Below are 26,473 nucleotides of genomic sequence, written 5' to 3' on the forward strand. Positions count from 1 at the left end.
TATTCTCCAATTTCGGTCTTTCACGTTAACATATATATTGAAGTGTCAAAATATTTGGTGTAAATGAATCTGTGCCGAATATATAGCAACACTACTCACGCATGTCACTAATTTGAGTCGGCCAGTGCTCATATAAAATGAGCTTCTAAAGAAATTTTCTACCTAGAAATGACGAGTTTTTAGGATTTAGTCGATTTTTAATTCTAATAGTTAGAGCTCTTAAGATGGATCATAATATATCATAGGTAGAGGCAAAATTTGAATTATTTCAAGAATGTCGTCAAAGCTTTGAACTTATAACAACAGTGTGGCTACAAAAAGACTGCATATAAACATGAATGGCATATTTGGAAAGAATGATTTCACTCGATCGGGGTACAACACTGCTTCAAAACCCACCAGTGGCCAAGAGGTAAGACCATTGAACAAGGTTAATTCAACCCAGGTTCGATTCCAAACGAACGGGCTTGCGGCAGGAAGGTTTGAGGGGGTTTTCGTTATGTGTAATGTGAATACGAGCCAGTTTTCTTTAAAAACGTCCTCCATGAAAGTAACCCTTTCCTACAGAGCCCTTGTGTGCTTTTCTATAATTTAAATAATTCAATGCAGCACTGCCTCATTCACCGTCGAAATTCCCTATCGGTTTCCAAAAAAACGTCAGCGAGACCATTATGTAATTTTTCTTTCATCACATGGCCTCTAGGAGACGATGCCCAACTTGAGTAACCTTAATGAATGCACAATATAAAACCATGTATTTCTTCTGTCCCATAAATTCCACCATTGAACACTTGATGACTGGAAACGTGTAGTTTGTTCTGAACAATCTCTTTTTCACTTTCCAACTGTATCGGGGAAGGGGGGTTAAAATTTAAAAAAAAAATGGCTTCAATTTATGTGCATCATTTTAAGCCTCTTTAGAAATTTAATGAATTCATGCCATTTAAAGTAGTTTTGTAGCAGAGGTAGATAATGTATGGTTACTCACATTATTTATTAATTAATTGTAGTAATTGTCTATAAAAATAGCATTCGGTATGTGTACTAATTACATGAGATTTATTAATGCTGTTAAGAAGTACGTATACAATTTTTATATCTGCCAGTTTTCTGAAAAGTGTGTTCTGCAGCGTACAAATTACAAAACTTGTTCTGCATACAGTTGCAACATCTCACAGAATTGAACGGCTCTTTGAACTGATCCAAATTCTGCTTCACAGACCTTTTTATTATATGCATTTTTATTATCCCTTACTATTTATTTGAATCTTAAAATTAATATACTTAAATTTACACCGTGCAAGGAATTCAGTGCAATTGGCTAACAAATTGTATATTTATTGGTTCTAAACCTAATTATATCTCATTAAAAGATTTCCCCTCTTGTGGTAAGTTAGAACATAGCAGTTAGACTTTTTTTAATAATGCGCACTGAGAAATGCCTCTATTTGAAGATTTTTACATCAAAAAACATCATGCGGATTTTTGATACAGAAAGAACTCAAAACCTGACATTTTAATTTTGAATAAAATGAAACAATGCACTGTTATTTATAATTTCAAAACTATGACAAAATACTATTAATAGCTAAAGTTTTTAAAGACTATAACAAACTGCTTTTCGTAGAAAACTTTAAAATATTTAAATGAGGTTAAACGCTTCTGCTAAAATAATGCAAAATAAAACAAAAATATTTATGAAATACTATTTTCCATACGTAATTTTATGTATATCCTAACAAGGCAAACCACAATAAGAAGAGTGTTAAGAGCATTGATCTTACCTCCTTTTATTTAAAAAAGGGGGTATAAAATGTGGGCTTGTTATAAATGAAATGAAGAGATATTTTCTGAAGTGAGCTGGAATAAAATAGCTGAATCGTTTCCTCCAGGGCTGAAACAGGAATAAAGCAGTTAACGCTGAATAGTCATTAAGCCTCTGGAATGCTATGCTACGCTTTGTGGATCACAGAAATACCGCACCTCCAAATACAATAAAATTATGGACCACTCGGCTAGAAATATGACTGCCAGTATTAGTATTTTTAGGAATGTGCTTCTCATCCGTAAAATAACAAATATCCACGCCGTTTTTTCTGCAAATACTATAGTATTTCCTAGCAGCATTTGCCTTCTCCCCACATGACATTCCTTTAAATGACATTTGGCATTAAAACGCCATCTGTGAAACACAATAGTGGACGAAAGAAAAGGTTAAATTGGAAGAAATGGGTGTTGAAGAGGATCAGGAATTCGGGGAAAAGAAAGATAGCTGCAATCAAAAACTGGAATAGATGTGAATACAAAATTTTATTTATGAAAATAGCAGGAACACAAATCTTGATCAACTTTGTATGGGAAAGAATGTCATTTTGGATCAAATGTATCTTCTTTTGCGTTGATAATAAACTATACAAACGTTCTGGAGAATCAATACATATGGAGTAGATTTGGATTGTCTCATAGCAACTTTCAAGCATACATCGGGTCTGCTGTGATTTGGGCAACTATGTCATACTTTCTGCTGGCATTATTATAATTGTAGAAGGAAGAATAACTGTTAAGGACTATGACTAAGTTTTACAAGCCATGCCCTCCTATGATGCATATTATGCTTCATGAAAAAAATGTTATTTTCCAGGACGATAACATTTCTGTACTTGCTAAATTTGTCTAACTATGCTATGGCGACTCAACCTTAAACTCATCCAACGATTATCCGTTTTAAAGAAAACGTTAGGAATTCATAACCAAAATTTATTCACATATTGTCTAAGTTCATTGAAATCTTGAGAAAGCTATCGTCAGTTGTCACCAGTTGACTGGATGAAAGCTTCTTAATAAAACTTATTTAGTATTAGATTTTAATTTAATAGTGCAAGAATAACAAATTATTTTCATTTTTATTTATTTCTTTATATATTCTTAATGTAGCTCAATACAATGTTCAGACGCTAGATAAAATTTAAGCAATTTCAAGTAGACATGGATTTTCTAAATTTACTATTGTGGATGAATTATAATTATTTCTTAATTTATTTCGCTGACTTAACGCGACTTTCATAGTACGCATTATGTTTTAATAAAATAAATCACGCTCAGGGAAGTTTTCCTATACTTTTTATCGGTTCTTTCATTTTTAAACAAACACATTTTTAATTAAAGAAACTAAATGATAACCTAAATATACTATACAAACTGTTAAATAACAGACATAAAAAACCATTCTCATTGGAATTTTTATGACTAATTCGAAGATAACTTCTTACGTACTTATTACTGAATGTGTTTCCTTAAAGCTAACATTTTCATGAAGAAAAGTCTTTAACTGGAAACATAAAAAATGTTTCTGCATGGCAAATTCGTTAAAAGTAAGATATTTACAAATTAATGATTTAATAATTATAGAACTTGAAGTTTTAATACCATTAATATAAACTGCTGTTACAACCTTCTTCATCATTTTTCTTTTAGAGAGCAACAATATTCGAAAGGGACACTAAATGCCAATTCGATATGCCCTAAAATTATTTAACATCGTTTTTACATAATCTTCTTATTACTCGGAGAAAAATCGAGCCTTATATGAAGTTACTATAGCTATATTGTAGTGATTTAAAACCACTAATATTCACTTTCAATGGACAAACACTTTAGGTTATAAGAAGTTTGTTAATAAAAATCGCTGTAAAGAACTAGTTTGTAAGTATAATATATATATAACTAAATACTTTCCTCAAAATTAAAATTATTTTGGTAATAGGATATTTCTATTTAATGGACTAAAATCTTTCCAAAATGCGGATAAACCTTTTATATTTAAAAATGACTTCAAAAATTGAACTTAATTAAAAGCTCTCATTTTTAAAAAAACTTCTTATTAATTTAAAGCGCTGTAAAAACAAATGATGCACTCTTATAAAAAAGGGAAACTATTTGATCAATTATTTAATTATTTAATGCTTCTTATTTAGTTACAACAAGCCATTATCATTTAAACATATTACCGAATACATGTCTTGCGTATATCATCAAAACGAGTTAATAACATAATTAAAACTGAAAATAAAGCTAGGATAAACTAAGTTAGAATTACTAGAAATAGCGTACTCTCGACTTTAGTTCTCATATTGTATTTATCGGAAGTAATTAAGCAAAAAATGTTTCAGACAATAATTTAACGAATATCTTTTGGAAACGTTTCTGTCTCACTTTCCAATATTCTATGCATACCAATTAGTATACTGGCTAATCTCTTTGTAATTTAAGAAATGACTCTTTGGGGCATTTCAGATTACTTTCTAATTGATAATTATTTCCCAAAATTGCACTTTAAGATTTAAATTAATATTTTGAGGTACTAAAATAATTTCAAAATCATAGCAGTTTTTTTCATAGGAATTAACTATATCGCATTTCTTCTGTTAGAACAATCTTTATAGCATTACTCAAAAACTGATAGAAACAAATTGAATCTACAAGAATATTTCTTTAACGGAAGCTGTTAATTAGATAGGAAAACATTTTATCATAATCAATCAATTGTTCAGCACTTGTGATAGATTAACATAAACCGATCTACTGTAAGTTAAAATTTGATGACTTTAGAGTTGATTTTGAAAGGAAACTCAAGCCTGTACTCTCATCACTCAACGATAATCTCCAGGGTATTCGTCTTGCTACAACTCCGTTAAACTTAAATCACGGTATGCATTGTCTCTTAATTAGTGTTTTTATTTTCATTATATGCAAAAAAGATAATTGCTCTAATTATAAATTTATCACAATTTACATAAAATTAAGAATTTTATAAAATAAACAATTTAGATAAAATGCTCAGTTAATCTTAAATCATGGTATATATTGTCTCTTAATTAGTATAAAGTCATTTTCGTTATATGCAAAAAAAAAAGGTAATTGCTTCTGATTATAAATTGATATAATTTATATAAAATTAAGAACTTTACAAATTCAGGACCATGCGTTTTATACAAAACAACTTTATTAATTCTAAATCTGACATCTAAAATGAAACATCTAAACCAAAGAAATATGTATTGATATAAAATGGGAGCTACAGAGTTGTAAATTTCATTAATTCAGGAAAATATAATTATTGTAATGGCGTTTTCTGAAGCATAATTTGCGTTTAAATGTTTTGCTGTTGTGAGGAAAACCACGAATTCCAGAGGGAAGCACTTAACAGGCAACTCTCACTTGTTGATAACTGCCAAATTGGGTACTCATACCATCAAACGATTAATGTATCATTAGAGTAATCACTTGGTCTCGTATAGATCCAATTTGTTATACTTTATCTTGTTTCCTCTGCCATTCGCTATGGATTAACTTTTCTTTCCCTCTTTAGCTTGATTTATCTTACCTTTTCGTTTCTCCTTTTTTTTTTTTTTTTTTTTTTTTTTTTCTTTTTTAATTTTTTTTTATTTTATCAGAAGTAGAAATGCAGTAATTTAATTACATTTAATGTTCTACATTTTTTTTCAATCTTACTGAAGCGTAAATGCTGGATTCCTTGAATTTATTTATTTTTGATAACTTCTCAGATGCACTTTTATTGTATATTTATTTAATAATCTCAGTACATAAATTAAAATTAATTTACATTTCTAAAGCGAATGTTTTCGAAAGTTCATAAAAATAAACTCTACGCTTATTTCATAACATTAATATAATGTAAACATTTCCATTTTCCCATTATACATCTTTTGGAACAGCTGAAAGAAATACGTGAATCAAATGGTGTGGTGTATGGTGTATTTTAATTATGGCAAAGCACACTAGGGCTATCTGCATAAGGGGAGGGATGCCTTCGTGGAGGACTTTCTAAGGGAAACTGGCTCGTATACACGTTACACATGGGGAAAACCACGAAAACACCCATGCAGCCAGTCCGTTCGCGGGATTCGAACCTCGGACCGAACAACCAGTGTTCAGCGACTTTACCGCTCGGCCGCTGGTGGGCCTACGTGAATCAAAATCCACATTCTTCTGCTTCATAAACTGACGGTTTCATTCTCTAATGAGTTAAAGGTGTAACCTAAATATTGGTAATTATTTTTGTAAGCCAATTAAGTGTGAAAAGTAAATCTTTTATTCAAACAAATTATCACCACAATATGAAAGAATTATGTTAGCTTTATTAACAGTTAAATTTTGAGCTAAACTTCCGTTCCTATCGCTTCTTAATTTCAACTTACCACTTCCGTACAGAACGTAGTAATCCAAAACAAAATTTAACAGAACTCCAAGACGGAGTTCTGTTAAATCTTAATTTTGAATAATAAAGGGTCTTTTAACCCTTTCCAAGTTTATTCACTGTCTCACGAACTCAAGCGATTATTCGCTTACTACTTCTTAAGATTCTTCACATTTAACTGTAACTTAGAATTACTCAGTAGGGAATCCTACAACACAATTGAGTATATATAACTGTATTTCAACTCATGATTATACATTCCTTGTTCTTTCCCATATTTTTAACTCATATAGAATTCAGTCGCTTTAATAACTGAAATATGGATTTAAAATGTTAGAATTAGTTTTGTTTGATAATTTTCTGAGATGTTTTCATGACTCTCTGAAGATCATAATCACACATAAATTTCACCTTTTTATGCTCTGAAAAAATTCTCAGATAACTTACATAACACAACCCTATTGCTATCCTATCTGCAAATACATAAGATTGCGCTATTTTGCTAGAAAGTAACAGTAACAGTTGAAAACAATAGACTTATCCTACTAAATTATGATACTCAGAATATTAAACTGCTGAACATATGTTACAGTAAATTGCTTAGATATTTAAATAATCTTACCGTAGTAAAATGTTTAGGCAATACAAGAGGAATTCAAAGTTTCTTCTGAAACATTCTTATGTTATCCCATCAGATCTCCTACGATTTTTGAATATCCCTTTCAACTCTAGAGTACTTTTTCAGATAGAAGATTTTTCAGATAGAATATATTTTATTTCTGGTTAGGTGGGAGGGGGGTATGTTCCTCAAAACAAGTGCAATTGTTTAAAACCGAAACTGAATCTTACATTTCTAGCAGTGCAATTCTCTAAAATGCCGTTTACTAGAGTAAACACGTATTTGCAGAATTATCGAATTCTATTTTAGCAATGTATGCCAACGAGAGAAAGGAGCGCAAGTTGATGATCCGTAAAAAATTAATTATGAGAGGAGGAAAAATGTGGGAATTCATCGAATACCACCTGTAGTGATAAGTGTCTAAGAACACAGGCCAAAGTTCATACTTCGTAAGTAGAGCACACGTTTGAAAGGTCCGGTTTCCTGTAGTTACGCCATGGCGTTTCCAGCAACCTGAATCTCCACGACGTAGAAACTAGACAGGCTACAAAAATCAGTAGGTGAGTCACAGCTGTGGTTGAGAAGAGTTTCGTTGTTAGCATAAATTTACAATGGCTTTGTTTTGCAATCATGACCTCGTGCGTTGTCCTTCAGCTGTGAATAACTGAAGTTTGAACGAGAGATTTTCCTCATTAAGCGTAGTGAGCGTATCCTCTGTGGAGCATTTTAACCAGACGTGCGCAGACGTTTTGTTGTCAACTTGGGTATGTCGATTTCATTGAGTCTTATATTACTTATATTATGAATCCTTGGCACTAAAAAGTGTTTTTCATGGAAATATTTTAGTAAATATCATTTTCTTATTTTCGTGATTTTGGTTAATAAATATGAAATTCATATGAAGACTAATGTATCAATGAACTCAACTCTTATTAACAGTCTACTCTTTAGAGAACATGAACATTGCAGTATACGGAAGTTTAACATTTCCTTGGTCTGTTCTCAAAAGATGCAGAAAGCTAATCTCGTAATTGTGAGGTAGCATATCAATTCTTTACGTATATTAAAAACTGCATTAATTATGTTACGAAAGCGGAAACAAAGCTATGCGAAATTTTAACAAAATATTTCTTTTTCAAAAATATTAAAACATTGAAACAGGGAGAGTACTGACTAAAATAAAAAAAATGGAGTAAAGATTGAATTAGGTGTTCCAGATCAAAAGTTCGAAGAACGGAAGTGCCAAATAACTTAGTAGATAGAATGTAGAGGGAATCTAAGGCGGCCAAATAAATTCGATAAGTTGTTGGCTTATAGTATTACTAAAGTAAAAATTGAAGTTAGCATATTGACAAGAAATTCATGTTCTGTTATCTAATTTTAAATTTTTTTTAATAAAGCCATAATTTTACCCTGACAGACGAATTTTACATATTAAAATGCTTCTTCCCTTAGTTATGTGACTTATCAGAATAAATGAGTTCAATTTTCTTAAATTTCCATGCTAGCGTCAATTGTAGAAATTATATGTATTGGAATTTTATAGTTATTAATTTGACTCTAATAAAAATTTTCTGTAGTAGTCGAAACAAATTACTATTTATTTGGGATTGTATTATAAAACATAGGTTGACTCTTGTCATTTAATATTATTTAAATAAGTTTTCACTTTTGCATCCACAAACAATTAACTAACTTTATAAATATCTAATACTCACTGAAACAGTTTTATAGATATCTAATTGTAAGATCTCAGTGTTACCAACGTAAAAACTATACATTTAATCTGCATTTATCATAACTCGTGTACTCATAATTAATTCAAATATCTACAGAATTAAATATCTTCTCCTTTTCTGAAGAATATGAATATATTATTGTAAAATATGACGAATTAATTGACTCTGAATTAGTTACAAAATTTTAATTAACGAAAACCATATTTATTTAAAAGGACCTAATGTAATATTTTATTGAATTAAGCTGAGTGTAAAAAAACACTTCCAAAATAATTAAAAAATTAAATAAATATCTTCAAAAGTTAGCAAAAAGTATTTGTGAGAGTTACAAAAAAGCGCTTATTTAGTAGAAAAACATTTATATTTTTGCATAATTAATTAAATATGTTGGAAGAAAGAGCTAGATAGCAGTCTTAACTAATGAATGAAATTTTAAAATTTTACATGACAATTTTTATTATGTATATTTTGGATATATATATTATATACAAGAATATGTATACATATTTGTAGAAATTTATAGCACTTAAATATCAATTATTGATGAAAAGAAAGTGATAGACAAATAAAAGCAATGTAACCTTACAATACCAATAGGCATCTAAAAATTATAGGTGCACTTACTTATATATATATATATATATATATATATATAGAATGATCTAAAATTCACAATTTTCTTTAGTAAATAAATTATATATATACGCATATATATGCAATTGTACTGATATACTAATGCAATATTTTTACTATTTGTCATCAAATTGCTTAATTTAATTCTTGAATGACATCATTTAAAAATAAACCTGCTTCTTGTTTTCCATAGTACATTACTGCCGCGACTAAAGTGGGCTTCCACTAGTTATGAAGAGGGTAAAATCAAAAATGTTAATCGGTTATAACTTTTAGTTTGAGAAATTTCTTTCGTCTGACTTTTAAATTCGAAAACTTAACGTGCGCGTTTATTTTTAATATGACTTTAAACATCCTTCAATCAGTACTTCTTGCATCATAACATGAAGACCAAATATTCCGCAGTTCGATGGTTGTATGAGCTAAGCTGACACATTCAAATTTGGAATGTTTTAGAAACGAGCATTAAAATCTTTTTTTAATTTTGCAAGCGTCCTTTATGCAACAATTTAATTTCTGAGGAAATTTTGCGTTCTTCGTATTTCTTAGCTATGTTTTCTTGTATTCCTTTATTTTGCTTTTAATATTTCCCTTATTTCATAAAAAATTTATATATTTAAAAATTATTAATGATTTTTAAAATTTATTAAATAATTTTTGTGTATTTTTTCCTTATAATTATTTTACATTATTTCTCCCTTACCATATGATATAACTTTATATCAATAAAATGTTATTTATTCATTTTATTAATCATTACTTTCTAATCAATGGCATTTTGATTATCCCTATCAACCGTCAGTGCATAATCGGTTATCTATTCCGTTAAAAATTTCATCGACAACCAGGGGTTAATACTGACCCCGCTGGGAACCCCTGGACCAAGAATTGATGTGAAAAGGATAGTTTGGGAAGTGAAAATGATAACCTCTTCTATGCGTTAATAGATTACAAAATCCTGAAGAGGAAAGCTCTACATTAAAACTTGAAAATTTCTGAGAGTTGCTTTAAAATTCTGCTTTCTAAATTTAAAAAAAAAATGTTTAGAAAAATTCATCGTAAACTAATTAGAGGTCTGGCAACCTAATGCTTGACAGATAAACGAATAAACTTTTTGAAAAGAAAATAGTGTGTAGTCAGTTTTTAAATCTCTGATGAAATATTTCCTAAAATAAACCTTTACTTCACTTTAATCAGATTAGGACATCGCTGTGTTCCATGCAACATCGAGTAACAAAAAATTCGCAACGCTGTCGAAGTATCAACTATGATTTCATAAGATACGGTAGTAAAAGGGGAAAAACAACACCGGATTCTCAATAAACTTCTCTTAAATTAAAGAACTTCAAATATCCATACGCATCTCTCTTAAGCAAATCAAAGTATCGATGCAGTCTGTCGAAAGATGGAAGCTCTTGACTAATTTGCATATTTCTTATTTTTTATTCTGTAATTAAATTTGTCGTATTGCGTAGAATACTGGAAGAAATAATTTTGATCACGTTTTACTAATTTCTCTATTTTACTTCATTTTGTTTAAAATATTTACCTTAAAACTAACTTTATCAAGGCGTTTCAAAACTTAATGTCATAATAAGAGTTCCTTGATCTCTCCTTGAAATGTATGGTAATGTTGTGGGACTTGAATAATTTATGCAGATTTGACTCCAGAATATATAATGGGCTATCCGTACGGCTGGGTGTACGGTGAATATAGAATGAGCTGGTTTACGAGAGGATATGACAGTTGTATTATAGTTACCGCATTTCTGTAAAGGACGTTGTACGAAAACCTGCCCGTATCGGGCAGCTTTCACATACAAAGCAAAGTTTCCGCTTGTATGATTAAAACAAACTAACATTCCTCAACTCCCTTCACGTAGATTTTTTTTTTTTCAGCAGAAAGCCTTTTTGCTCTGAATAACCACTATTTCTTGATACGTTGGGTAGCAATATTGTCTATATTCATCATAGTTGATTCCTTTAAGTGTTGTAAAGTAGTAATAAAGATATGTATTTATTCATATTTGTGTGACATCATGAACTTCGTAGTGGCCAGGCAACGGCGAAGATTGGGTGTGCAAGCTAGCACTAGTAAAATCAATGTTTCGCTAAACGATATCAGTCGCCAATGAGAATGTAAGAAAAATTTTAAATGTCATTCTAGCTTTTAATTTTGCATTTCTTAAATCCATAACGGAAGAAAGTTATTTTATTTTTACTTATTTTAAATATTTTTGAAGGATTTGGAGAGCTATCTGAAGGAAGGCTTGGGAAATACTTTTTTTTTTTTTTTTGCTTAAATCAGGCCAAGATTTCTTTTTGAAACTTTTTATTTAATATTCACAATTATTGCCTTGTATAATTTTGGAAATGCAGGTAGCTTCTCAGCAGGCGGTGAGAAGTATATTACTTTCCGTTAGATATCAGAAGAATCCTAGAAGTTTCTCGAAGCCTTCATATAGGTAAAGAAGAGGGGAAAAGTTATACAACGGAAAGGAAGTTTAAGAATACGTTTTTAAAAAATTCAGGTTAAATTTACTAAAAGAATGCTAAACGAAGTAGAGAAACTGAATTACAGAGTTTGGAGTTCTTTAGCAGTATAAACTGGTATTCAAACTCCTAACGGACTCGGAGTGAATTATCGCTCGTCTGAAGATAAGGAAAAAGACCTGAGAAGGTTACAAAACAACCTTTTTATCAAATCAGAATCTTGAACATAAAATGGACGTCTCGTGCTTGCGAAATTAGCCAGCCACTTGTCAAGATAACTTAATGTAACAGTCAAATTCAAATTTAAACTAAATATAATATCCGAAGACTACACAATTTATTCAACATGAAGTCTGCTCAAACTTCTCAACCGCGTAACATTCTAAATGTCGGCAATTATAATGCAAAGCCGAAGATTACAATATTATCTGAGTTAACGAAACCTTGTATTGCGCCTCGAGAGTCAAAAACACGTTCTGATTTACAGTCCGAAAACCTCACCTTAAATACTTTTACCTGATTTGCATTATGGTAGGGAAACGGAAGGAATAGATGACAGTAAAAATCTAAATCATAATATTTAATTACTGGAGAAGTTAAACAACAACAATCAGCGTTATGTATAAACATTACGCTGATTCTTGTTGTTTTTTGTTTAACTCCTCCAGTAATCGTTATTCAGCGTGTTACTTTAACCTAAATCATAATAATTGGTTAGATTAATATAATGGAACGTTAAAAAGTATATCACTGTAAATTACTGAATCTGGAAATTCAGTTTTCTCAGTATTATTTGACAAAAAACATTTGAATAATTGTTCATATTCACATTTTCCAAAATCCTTTTAAGTCAATGTTAGGTTAAGTTTATTTGGATATGGCAAATTGGACAGAAGCTGTCTACCTAAAGGCGAGATGCCATCGTAATGGATTTTCTAAGGCAAATGGCTTGTCTTCCTGTTATACATAACAGAAGCCAAGAAATGCATCCGCGCCAGTCCGTTTGCCTTAATTCGGAACTCGATCGAACTATCAGTATTTAATGGTCTTAAGGCACTGGGCTACAGGTGGGGCGCACGCTTAAAATAAGTAAAGAGAAGAGAGGATTATTTCAAGATTAAAGCATAAATACAAAACAAGGAACGCTAAATTTTCCGTAGGAAATTAAATAACATGCTACTGACGAACGCTAAGAAAAGAAAAAAGGTGGATCCGTGACCACTGAAATAACAACAGTCGTGTTTTTGTTTTATAATAAACTTGTGCAAAACTAAAAGGAATTTTCTTACAATTTTGAGTTAAAAGGCTTAATGATATTTTAGATTAGAATTTTTTTTTTTTCCCAAGTTTCGTGAAATTCGAGGATTCGAATACTTTACTCCTAAAATCGAATGCTTTGCATAAACATCTTTTAATTTATAGCTTTGATGCTTTGTAAGGTGACATTAAAAAAGAAAATATAAACAGAAATATCATGAATCTTAATAAAAATGATAAGAATGTTTAATCCAGAATCTGAGAAGGTACTCAATTAATGACATAGTTTGCTTTTCCTTAAACATTATGAATGTTTTAAAATTATCACAAATAACTGCCATAGTTTTCACATATAAAGAAGAGAGAAATTATTTTCTTTACCATTTGATACAATATTAACTTTTATTTAAAATAGAAATACGCACATTTTTAATATCATCTGTACGAGTTATTTCAATGTATTTCAAAATTACATATTATTTCAGTTATGACTTGTGTAAATTTACTCAAATCTGCCTCTTTTTAGGATACACTTTTAGAAATTTTTTTTGTAACTAGCACATCATTAAACAATTAAAGGATATAAAAATATGAATGGGTATGAATAAAAATTATAAATTTTGTGAAGGTTATCTTCTCTTTTTACATTACTAGGAATCATATTTGAAGTATATACTGAGGCAAAATGTAACCTGAGATTTAGTCGTATTTGTTAGATGATAATCTCCCCTCTATTAGCTCTGTTAATTGCACATTCAACTCATTTTTAAATTTTAAAATGTCTGTCATTCAGTCAAACAAAGCAAAATAATAGCCGAATATACAGCAGTAAAAGACAATAAAGCAAAATTCCATTAAGCGGTTTCTTTTCCTTTCCCCAAAAAATTAATTGTAAGTGATGAAAATCTGACTTATTTATCTAAAGTTTTACTTTTCAAAAATGTAGGACAATAAAAGAATAACACTCTTAAAGAATCAAAATAAAGCCTACAATGAAAAGTTATTTTCCCTAGTATGTAATGGTGATATAAGCCAATTTCCCTTAAAAAGCCCTCAATGAATGCCTCCCTTCCCTTAAGCATAGAGCCCTCGCATGCTTTTCCTTAATCAAATAAACCAAACCAACCTATCACGAAAAGGAGCACTCTACTTCACTCACTCCATTTAAAAAATAGTTATTTTTTTGTTCAATTACTTTCTGATTTCCACAGATCACTACCATCCAACTTTTAACTTCTCAGAGATGATCTAAATAAATACATTCAAGTTCTACTAACAACAGAGATAATTTATAAAATGTTAAATTTTCTATTTTTTTCATTTCATTAAAGTTACCAGTTCTTTGAAAATATTTATGCTGCGTTTCCTCATTTGCCCAGAGAATGAGGAGGACAGTAAAAATGAAAAGGCTGAAAGGGTAAACTATAAAGTATATACAATTGTGCTCCTAAATCCACCGATAATACGTTGCAAGATTTACCCTAAATAAATGAAACCAAAGATAATAGCAAACGCTATATTAAGTGTATTATACATGAGATTAGCGTTAGACAAGCAGGCTGAGGTTCGCCAACATTAATTATGGTAATGATAAAACATACTTTATTCTACTATACATATTGTGGTAATAAATAAGTATGTGAAACATTACATTATACCCTTGCTTTTCCTCTATGGTAAATATCAAAGTAATGGATGTTTAGATTCTAACTTATTTCTTCAAATATGGGACAGAAGAAATGTAAATATGGTATGCTTATACCATTTAGTGTAATATCCTGGTTCATGGAAAGATAGAAAAAAAAAACATTTGTCTCCTTGCAGCTATAAGTACAGAAATAAAGACGATTTAAACACTCCCTAACGGAAAGCAGAAATTCCCTCTTACCATCATATTCAAACAGATTATTCGGAATATAAGCTAAACAAAGGGACGCGTCTAGGGGGGAAACCTTAGCTTGAGAAAACACGCAAGATTCTGCAACGACTATTTTGACTATTTTCATTCCCGGTTCACTTACAAAGGTCGAAACTTCTGTTGGAAAATAGTACATAGGTGTAACAGTGGATGATGAATATGCGGATAAGGGACATCTCTCTCTCCCTCTGTCTCTCTTTTTCACTCTCTATAAATACATATATACACACAGAAAGAATTAGGTATGCATCCATCTATAGACACATGCATAACTTAAGTGATACTTTCTAAACATGTAATATTCTATGAGCACTTTCGTTATGATTATTGCGTGAAATAAATGAATTTTTCGCTCATTTATTTTTCTGAAACTGTTTCTAGGAAGAATTCAGATGTGGTCATTCAAGTGAAGGAAAAGAAAAGACACAAAAGATAATACATATGAATTTAAAAATATAATCTAAAATTGTCTAAATGATAATTTTATGGCTTTAGAAGATTTATATTCAGATAGAAAGTTAATTATCGGCATATAATTATAAAGCATTTTTCTTTCCAACTTCTTTTGAAATTAGAGTCAAAACGAATTTTCGTATAACAACTTGTTTTTTATATATATAAAGGATTAATTAAAATCACATTTTTTGCAGTTACGTATTCCTTTATAACTAGTTAAAGTGCGACCTTGGCAAACAAATTCCGCGAAAAATGTAAAAAAAAAATATTTTTTGTTAAATATACATAATTTTTTTCTGAGGTTATTTCGTAATATTTCAGCAAAACAGCAGAGAGCAAAACAAACATGAAACAGCAAAACAAAATTAAATAATTCTAAACAAAATAGCTTTCGAAAAATGCGTTACGTACTTTGTGTTTTGGTTTCAATTTTTCTACTTTTAGCAGTTACATGCATCTGAATGTTTGTCAATAATTATATCTTATTATTTTATTATTCACATTTTTACGAATTTCGTAACATGATATTTTAAACCATAGCAAAACCTTTACCTTGTTTTGTAGAAATATCACTTAACGTTGTAGCTTTACAATTAAGTTTCAGTTACTGGAATACTCTAAATAAATACAATTACTGGACTACTCTGGTATTTCTCTTATTCAAATAAGTATATTTCTTGATACGTCGCCCGTTTCTAAAAGAAGGTGCTTAGCATAAAAAGACCATGTCTGTATTTCTGAAAATGTTATAAGAATTGTTATTAAGAATTTTTTTCTGAACTGTTTGTTGAAAACCGCTAACTAAAATCTGCCGACTGAAGAAAAATGTCAATGAAATTACTCTGCTTCAATTTCTAGTTTGAAAAACAAACATTGGGAAAAGTATTTTAAATTGAAAACAAACTTTAATTCTGAGCAAATATCAAAGAAACATCGCTATATAACTTTCATTGCTTGAGTAAAGAGCAAGCTTTAACGCAACTCCAGTTGAAAAAATTTTATTGCATGCATCAAAAATGTTTTGCTTTGTGACTTTAGTAATTATATTTTTATAAGAAAGAGCTAAGAAATATAAGCAAATCCTATTATTTGTTCATTTAACTTTAACCATATGTCTGCTCTTTACCATTTCCTTATCTTATTTCTCCCAACATCTCTCTTCCTTCAGAATATTTACCTTTTCCCCCAAATAATTGTTGAGTACGTATTTTTGGTAAACTTATCGAAGTGTCAATTTAAGATAAATTATAATTCTGGTGAGCTTTTCTTTGAAACGCAACACTGATTTTTATCATTGTTATCAATTTATTATAATTGAAGTAGTTACATACTTATATATTAAATCTAAATCCTCTAATTTCAACTTTGTTCTTTAAATTAATTATTATTAAATAAAATGATTAAATAATAAGGTTACTTTCAGCAGATCAATTTCCTTCTCACGTTATGCATTAAAAATGTGTATTTCTTATTCTGACATTTCTATTATATTGATTTTTTATGGAAGATCAAATGTTCTGAGCCGTTACGTGTTTTTCAATTCATTCGATTTCTTTGTTTTTCTTTTCTTAATCTTTATAAAACAATCCATTAAATGCCCTTACCAAACAATCGAGACATATTTCCATTAGAAAAATTATTATGCTCGGAAGTTTTTCAAACAGACTGCAGAATTTTGCTTTTCGAGAAACAAGTGTCATAATTTAAATTACTTCTTCTAAATAAATAGCATTTAATGATCTATACAATGTATTTCCACACCTGTTGAAAGATTTATTTTAAACAAACTTTCAAAATTATAATGGCCATTTTTAAAAAGCCAAGACGTCTTTCTGGTAATTTTTAAATTATTTTTCTTTAATGTAGCTTCTTCTTCTAAGAAAGAAACTCCAGTTTGAACTAATTTCAAATTGAAGCTAATTTTTATCATCTCTCTTTTTATATATTTAATGTTATACTGCGAAATAAAACGAACATTTGGGTAGTAGTTATAATTGTAAACGCACTTTTAAAAATGTTAATAGTAATTTGTCTAATCATAGTTTTATATACTTTACATATTTTCTAAATTGTCACATATGTTCCTCTTTATTTTTCGCAATAAACTCAGAAGTTAAATATTCTGTTATCGTGCTTAATTCATAGAATGAATTGTTTCTATGGTAAGAAGTTAATAGATGTTATTATTATTAATGATTTGTAAGTATATTAATAGTTAGTTTTTAATAAGGTATTTTAGAGTTCAACTATGAGCTTAATATTATTGTCCATTCAGCAGTGATAACACAAAAAATTTGCATTTAAATGTAAAACGCGGCATCCCATTACATGTTATTTCCTTCAAAAAAATCATATAGATACGTAATAAACGCTGATATTTATAAAGGCGCATGTTGCTTTCTCTCTGCCCCTTTACTCAGTATCCTCAGTATCTCAGACTTCAGCTATCTTCATTTTAGAGATTTAATTTATCTTTTCATAAATATTATTCTGAAAATAAAAATTGCTATTTCTGTGCAACAATTTTGCTGTTTCGCATTTCATCGGATATATGTTTTCAATTATTACGTCATTGTATTAGAAAGGTATCGTTACGCAATATTATCATATGCACATTAGAAAAAGACAAAAAAGTACTGACAATTCATTTTGTGTTACATTAAATGCATTTTAATGCATAATACTAATTTGACTCTAGAAAAGTATAATATGTAGAACACAGTGATTCGAAACATTATCCTTATTTACTGATAGAGTCTAATAAAATGTCACTTTAACGAAATGTCATTCTTACCTTTTGTTCATGAAATTTCCCTAGAAAAAAGTGATTATAACAAATTTAAATAATATTTATATTGTTATTGTAACTCGCCTTATCCATGAAATCAAATACCGGGAAAATTAAAACTTACTTACTTCATTCAAAGCCCCTCTCCCGCTCTTAGACCTTTAATAATAAAATTTTTCTTACCTGCATTACCAAGAATGAATAACTAAGAACAATTGGTCATGGATAAGGCGAGTCACAAAATCCAAAAAAACAGGTAATAGATAAATGTCGTTCTGTTGCAGACCTGGACATATTCGTGTGCTGTCATCAGGAGGCTGGTTGCAAGCAGCAATGATGTGTGAGCATGGTGTGGGTCCCTGCAGCTCTGCCTTCCTCACTGTTGTGCTTCTCGTTCTCTTCGTCGTCATGGCAACAGGTAGGGATGGCATCCTCCCACCACCTTCCGATTCGAGCTCGACTCGAGCTCCGCCCGTTATCATTTATTTTTACCAGAAATAAAAAATAAACAAAAAAAAAAAAAAAAAACGCTTTGTTAAGGGGAAAATAAAACCAACTGAGGGGTGAACCCATTTTCGAAATCCTAAGTACTTCACTTTCACAAGTGGTCTAGCGTAAATAATAAAGGCTTTGCGGAAAGGAGCAAGTCAGTTTCAACAAGTATTCGCAACAGTTGGATTTAGGTAAAAAGCTTCAAAGACTCAGACAAAAGCCATTACGCCTAAAACTGCGGGCTATTAATCTATGCTTGTCTGCCACTGTTTTTAATTTCGTTTAGTCAAAATCTCTTTTTGCGCATTTTAAGCGGTTAAATTGAAAAATCATATCGAACAATATTGGCATTAGAATGTAAATCTCAGGAATAACTATAGTTAAAACTTAAATTTTAGAAATGGTTTTGCAGATTTTCCTTTAATTAGAACCCCATAGTCTTACAGAGATACGAATATGCAACATTGTCTCTCTTATATCTATGCATTGGGTCATTCGAAATGTACAGCAGAGTTGTTCTGTGATAAATACAAATGAAGAAATACAAAAGCATTAGAAACTTTCATTCGATCACATAAGTACTATTTTATTCTTTGACATTTTCCCCATCTCTCAAGCAGCTAGAAAGACTATGGGGACTTAATATACTCTGTAAGACTATGGGGTTCTAATTTTAAAATCACTAGGTTTATTCTTAAGGAAGTACTGGTGTGCTGCTTTACGGTTTCCAAAGAAGTGAACGCCAGGCCATGCATAGGATTTTGAAGTGACTGAAGAGATTAAACTCCAAGATGGCAAAGTCTGGTGAATATAAGGGTTGACACAAAATCTACTCAATTAGTTTTTCTCTGACATTCATCAAAATGTGGGGCCGAGCATTGTCATGATGGAAGATACCATCTTGAAGATTGGTCAGTTCTGGGCATTTTGCTTTTTCTTCCTTCCGTTTGGAAATATTTTGGTATTTTTTTCAAATTTATGGTCTGGTTTGGCAACAACAATTCATGGCATTTTCTTTTGTAGCTTCATCATGTACAAAGCGTTACTTTTTTAAGATGCAGTCTTTCTGTCAGTGTTACTAAAGGAAGTTTCACAAGGTATTTCTCCCGCCTTCTTAACATGCGTTCGTGGTGTAGTGGTCAACATGCTCGGCGCGTATTCTAGAGGTCCGTGGTTCGAGTCCCGGAGAGGGTATTTCTCATTTTTCATCTCTCCTGCTTTCAAAAAAATACCTAATGTCTGTACAGTTTTTCTTGGTAATTTTCTTGTAATTGTAATATTGTAATATTGTATCCAATTCTCATGTCCAGTAATGAGCCGTGTAAAAAATAGAGCTTTGTTATTTTTTTCGGCAAAGAATCTCATGCCAAAACTCGAGCATGCATGTTCTGATCTGTTAAAACAGGCATCATAGCAGCTTACATGCACAGTCTTCTTCAAATGATCATGTACTGTACTTATTGGAATATTTATCCTCTTTGGTAGTTCATGAACTGTATTCAGAGATGAATACTATAGTTGATGATCCTGAATTCAGAGATGATCCTGAATTCAGAGATGAATACAGTTCAGAGATGATCCTGAATTCAGAGATGATCCTTGAGTCTGAAATTTCAGCACTTAAACTTTTCACACTACCTTCAAGCTGTGTCATTAAAAATAGCACTTTTTCCGTATATAGCATAAATTTTGCGAACAATGTCAGAGTATGTCACATACTCTGACATACTCCCCCCTTTAAAAGGGGGTAGTATATAAGGTATTCCTCCCACCTTCTTGGCATGTCATGGTGGTGTGGTGGTCTACACGCTGGGCTCGTATTCCAGAGGTCCGTAGTTCGATTCCTGGCGAGGGCGTTGCTCATTTTTCATCACTCCTGCTTCCAAAAAATACCTAATGACTCTACAAAGAAACCCTTTAACATCAAGAGAGTACTCAAATTGACCGTAATAATATAACTATTTAAGCCGCCCATACGGTATAGTGGTTAGGAGAGCTTGACTTCGATACCGAAGGGCCCGGGTTCGAATCCTGGAGAAGACATGGATGTAAAAATTGTCTGTCTCTTCAATAGAAGGCAATGGTGGCCCACCTGTTAGAGGTGCCTCAATAATAAAGAGACCACCGATCTGGCCTTAGGAGTGGACGATGACGGCATATGCAAGTACTCGCCATTAGAAAAAAAAATATATATAACTATTTAAAAAAGGCTAAAAGAAAACTAAATGATTTCAGGAAGTAGAGTTAGTTTTTTAGAAAGATTTATTGACTTCCAAAAACTATTGTATGTAAGAGCATGGTATAATCTTCATTTCTTTTCCCAATTTCCGAATAGAATATGCTTCTTTACAACCTTGCCGCCTCTCTCCTTCTGAAGATGATTCAGATTATTGGGACACGGCAAAAAAGCATATCAACGACGATAAACATACCTGATGTTTTAGGTTTTACTCGGAAACTAAATAAGGATATTGTAGAACCAATACGTTTTTCAGTTAGGAAAAAGTTTTGTAAAATCAGGTAAAATCTGTGACTCCCTCATCGGGACTCAAGCTCTTGACCTCCCGAGTGCTAGCCGGACATGCTTCCAGTTACACAACGAAGATACGCGTTAAGGAAGGATAAATTTCCGTACGATATTACTTCGTGTGTGATATTAATGCATACTTTATTTCTATTCCTGTTTGCTTAGTTTCTTTAGTAGAGTACATACGTGCGTATTTTCATGAAAATTAAGCCATTTTTAAACTGTTAAACGCACTGGTATCTTAAAATAGCTTCATATTAATCACAATTTAATTCGAATATGACGGCAATAAAAAATATATTCTTTTTAGCAAATATATGTTATTACACTTTCAAGGTATTTCTCCCGCCTTCTTAGCATGCCTTCGTGGTGTAGTGGTCAGCACAATCGGCGCGTATTCGAGAGATCCGTGATTCGAGTCCCAGCGAGGGCAGTGCTCATTTCTCACAACTCCTGCTTACAAAAAGTACATAATGTCTCTACACACTGAGAGACTTTAGTTTGACTCCTCTGTCATCCAGCATAGTTCGTTCACTCTTAATGAAATTTTTCGTTTACAAGCTTTCTATTTGAAACCCACATTTCTGCTATTGAATTTGCTTTCTAAACGTATGCTGCACTACAGTGGGTTTTCTTCAATTTGTGCCTAGAGAAATTCGGGTCTTAAATGAATTTATAAAGCTTTCTTCATTTTGTAATTTTCTGAACAGTTTCATACTAACGTAATTTTTGCATCTGAAAATGATACTTATAGAGTCTCTTTTTTGGTGTGTATGTCTGCCCCACAGGAATTCTACAGATATTAAAAAATATCTTGAAATTCTTCGATCCAGTAGTCTTACCTTTCAAAAAGCTTTGATTATCAAGATCATGACACTTAGAATAAATTCGCATTCTACATCTGCTTTATTCTATACCTTTGAGTTTACCAGCATTAAATATGCTCTTAGATTACACGGATATTCAGATCTGTCCATTACAACTTATTCCAATAGTCCTTTATAGCTAAGATAGTTTTGGGCTTTACGGTCTTCGATCCAGCAGTCTTACCTTTAAAAAAGCTTTGATTATCAAGATCATGACACTTAGAATAAATTCGCATTCTACATCTGCTTTATTCTATACCTTTGAGTTTACCAGCATTAAATATGCTCTTAGATTACACGGATATTCAGATCTGTCCATTACAACTTATTCCAACTGTCCTTTATATCTAAGATAGTTTTGGGCTTTACGGGCTTATTATTACTATCAATCCAAGGCTCCAGTTTACGAAAGTATCCACGTCATTTGTCAGATGACTCTGACAACACTTATGAAAATCCATGAAAGTGCTAAGAAGAAGCACGAAAGCATTTTGAGAAAAGGTGCCTTGATTTTTCTGAAAGTTTCTATTCTTGTTGATATCTTCTGGTATAAGATGCATTCAGAATAATGTGTGAGCAAGAAGGTAGTTGAGATTTGAGTCTTGGAAAACTTAGAAAAGCATGGCAAATTTTTTAAATACGTGTAAGCCCCTTCCTGTTAATTAGCGGCCTTTTTCAGTTAGCATTTTTTCTCGTTGTATTCTTCTCTTTTTTCAAATTTACTTTCCGATTATTGTTTCCGTTATTCTCTTTTTCTCCACTGTTCATTTCGTATCTTTTCCTCTGGTATTTAACCTATAAGGGGCGTTTCCTGATTGATCTCGCTCTTTCTTCTTTTCGTTTGCTCAGCTTTCGTACGATTTGCCCTTCAGATGGGTTTTCCTATTTATTTCTGCCTCTGTTTATTTTCTCGTTGTTTCACGTCTTCTCTTTTCAATAATGGTGTTTCAGGACTCTTTGTTTCTGTTATAAATACTAGTTTGCGACCGCTGAGAAGACTTTTACAGTTGCCCACGCTTACAAACTTTTCTAACTAAATCTACTATTTCTAGAATTATCGAATAAGAAAACACCAAGACATTGCATAACTTTATTGCTGTAAAAGAACTTGCTGTTTCTGAAACTAAATTTGTCAAGTTTTCAAAGAATTTCAGGTTTTGACTCTGTTTCGAAAATAGTGATGATATAACACTGCGGATGTTGCAGTTCATATCAGAAAACCAGTAAAATCATATTCTGATTCTAAATCTCCGAAGGTCTCTTACGTTGAAGAAAAACATCAATATCGAAGTGAGTAAGCCTGCACCTAAGAATACCACTACGGCCCAGCTAATGATTATTAAAACTGAAAAATAGCACTTTTGAATTCGTTCTATTATGTCGATGCTATATCACTCTTGAAACATAGTAAGAAAGCACCAAAGGTGGGCAAATCCTCTGCATCATCTGTGCTTTCCCTGATATTAGCTGGAGCCACCTAAGAGAAAATTTTAGAAAATACTCCGTAAAGGATCTTGAAAAAGTATTGTGCGATGACTACATTAAGTTATCTTTTAAGTAGACTGACGCTTTTAACAATGTTATTATGTGCCTCACAAAGGAGCAGTGCCTGCAGGAATACTGTAAAAATCGCTAAATATGAAATGTGTAATAAATTACAGGAATTATAATCCTGATCATCAGAGTGAAGAAATCGTTCAAAAAGAAAATTTCGCAGATGGAGAACTTTCAGGTATTCGCAGTGGAGTTACCAAGGAATGACGACGGAAAATGTGCACTTAAAAATGTGAATTAGAACATTCAAGTACATGAAAACTGTCGTGTTGTGCTCCAAATGTCACAGCTTTGAACAAGGAAAAGGGAGTTGCTTTTAATGCGCCATGATGTCTAAAATGTGCACAATAATAACTGTTTCTATGCTTATACATATGCTTTCGGAAGATGGAAAAGCGAAATTTGACACATATCTGTGCAAGAATATTTCTGTGGTTATTTCAAAATAAAGGTACTAGGATAATTATATTTTCCTACTATGAAGAAAGAGAGAGCGTTTCGTCTAATTTAAGACAATTTTCCGAAGTTACCCTTATTGTTTGTAAAGTTAAAGAAGATAAAAATCCATTATTGCTCAGTTAAGCGAATAAAAATTCATCGCAGAGCAAGGCACATTCCTCTTAATGAATTTCTGATATCAGTCAGAGATTTGGGCGAAATATGTTCCTCATCAAAAGATCTCAAATGCTACCGATATCTTAAGGCATTCCATGGAAACACAAGACAACTTACTGACCTCTGCCTTTCTTCCTCGAGGAAACTTTATCAATAAACAAAGTTAAATTTCGACTCAGAGTTGACTATATATTTGAAAAATACTATGGGAAAAATGCAGTATTTAAATTTTTCCTTTCCTTTGCTTAATGGAAACACGTGTTTTTCTGCTTTGTTGTAGATCCTTTCTAGAACTGTCAATGCTAAAAATGGACCAGGACGGTTCTGATTGTAATTTGACCAGCGTGTTAGTATCCACGAATGGAAGTTTACTTAATGTATGTTTTGAAAACAGAAATCACAATGTATGCTTGTTTGTCACTAGTTGTATCTCATCCTGATATCTTCAAATTTGGTAATTATGGGGAAAATTCACGTTATTATTTTCTTGTTACTTGATATTTGTTCTTTTCTTGTTTTTATTTTTTTACTTTTCTTGTTGCTTTCCTATTAGAGTTTTTCCCTAACTATCAGTTTATTTCCAACGTACTTCATTTAATCCAGTACCACATCAAATCTCAAATAGGTATAATCTCAAATAGGATATTAATTCCTAATAGAATATTTAAAAATTAAATATATATTCATATGATATATACATGTGTGTATGTATGTAAGATAAAGAATATGTAAATCAAAATTATAATTTTAATTTTGTTGACAGCCCTTTTATTCCTCATTTTAATTTGGATATTTCTCCTTTCTCTCCTCTACATAATCATAATGACGTAGCTAATTTGGAACTTAAGATTTCTAATACATAAACATTTCTCTTCTAAAACTAAGCCTTCATACTGGATAACTACGCACTTGCTTTCTGCACCTCGGCCTAGCTAGAGCTCTGCTCAACGTTTCCCTTCTTATTGCAAAGTTACCAAAAATGTAAAATGCTTGAAATAAGAACGATTAGAGTGCCAAGTTAAATGTGGCCACAAATATCAATTGAAATAAAAATGAATGTTAAATCTGCCTCGGTTAAGAAGTTTACTCTTCATTATGTATGCTATCTATATTATCAACATTCCTATTTTATCACACAAACACACACACACATATATATATGTGTGTGTGTGTGTTTCTTCACCGCTCACACAGTATGGTGGTTGGAAAAGCCGACTGCAATACCAAAGGGCACGGGTTCGGATCCTGGAGTAGGCATGGATGTAAAGTGTCTGTTCCCTCATAGAAGGTAACGGTGGCCGCCTATTAGGTGCCTCCACAATAAAATGGCCACCCTTTCTGGCCTTAGGAGTAGCTAATGCCGTTTTAGGCAAATGCCCACCACTGGAAAAAAATATGTCTTTTTCTTCCCAAAATGCTTTGAAATAAATGTACGTTAAAATAAAATACAACTGCTATCTGAGCATGTAAAGAATTAAAGACAAAGATATTCTTCCGTGCGGCTATGTGGTATAATTGTTATCACTGCCAGCTAGCAGTTTGATTGCCTCGGTTTCGACTTCAAGAAAGGCCTCGGTTAATTTTTTTCAGATCATTTTTATCAAACAGCTCCTAATTATCCTATAGCGGCGCTTGAACTAAAAGTACGTTGATAGATAACTAGTCACCAACTTGATCTGGTCATATCCTTTCTTTACTCTCGCTCTTTAAATGGGGCAGTGTAAGGAATTAAATGCATTCCTTTAAGATGTCTTTGTGGTATAATAGTTGGTATATCTAGCTAGCAGGCAGAAAATCTCTATTTCGATTTCCAGTGACAGAGCAGTCTTTTTTTAAATAATTTTTCATGGAGGAAGGAAATAACTCTTATTTGTTCAAGCACTGGTAGTTTTTATTCATAGAAGATCACGAATAGTGACAAAAAAATTATCTGAAATGATAAATGTCAGCTTGCGATATTTAGCTTATCAGTACGAACGCGTTGCCAATCTAAAGCTTAGGCAGAATATGAAAAATAAGCTTAATTTTTCTTTATTTTAAATCTTTTTTCCTAAACTATGAAAAATTTATTTGGTATCTCCCACTTTTCTACTAAAGAAAATAAATAGGTTTAAAATACTTCGTTGATAGAAATGAAACATCAACGATTGAAGCCCCTGAAAACTGATTTTTGTATCATAGTATTTGCATTATGGTTGTATTGATACGTTAGTTTCTTTTCTGTGCATAGAATGTGAACCAGGTTTTGTTAAGAAGTCCTCTGCGGAGGTAGGTACCTTAAAATCTACCTCCATTAAAG

General features: G+C 31.5%; 1 protein-coding gene across 2 annotated transcripts in view; it reads left to right on the forward strand.

Annotated features, from left to right (window-relative positions):
• The window catches only part of LOC118187430 (uncharacterized), a 79,090-nt gene that overhangs the window by 34,897 nt on the left and 17,720 nt on the right, over window positions 1-26,473 (forward strand). Inside the window, exons 1-2 of one of the 2 annotated variants that reach the window (XM_035357649.2) lie at window positions 7,429-7,600; window positions 18,405-18,538. In XM_035357649.2, the coding sequence (XP_035213540.1) occupies window positions 18,454-18,538 (85 nt within the window). In that variant the 5' untranslated portion in view covers window positions 7,429-7,600; window positions 18,405-18,453. Of the gene's footprint in view, window positions 1-7,428; window positions 7,601-18,404; window positions 18,539-26,473 lie in introns of those variants that run through there. The other variant, XM_085807220.1, reaches the window with a different exon arrangement.

The sequence above is a fragment of the Stegodyphus dumicola genome, chromosome X1 (assembly GCF_044657685.1).
Source record: "Stegodyphus dumicola isolate Sdum_Otavi_A_Nest chromosome X1, ASM4465768v1".
Taxonomy (NCBI): domain Eukaryota; kingdom Metazoa; phylum Arthropoda; class Arachnida; order Araneae; family Eresidae; genus Stegodyphus; species Stegodyphus dumicola.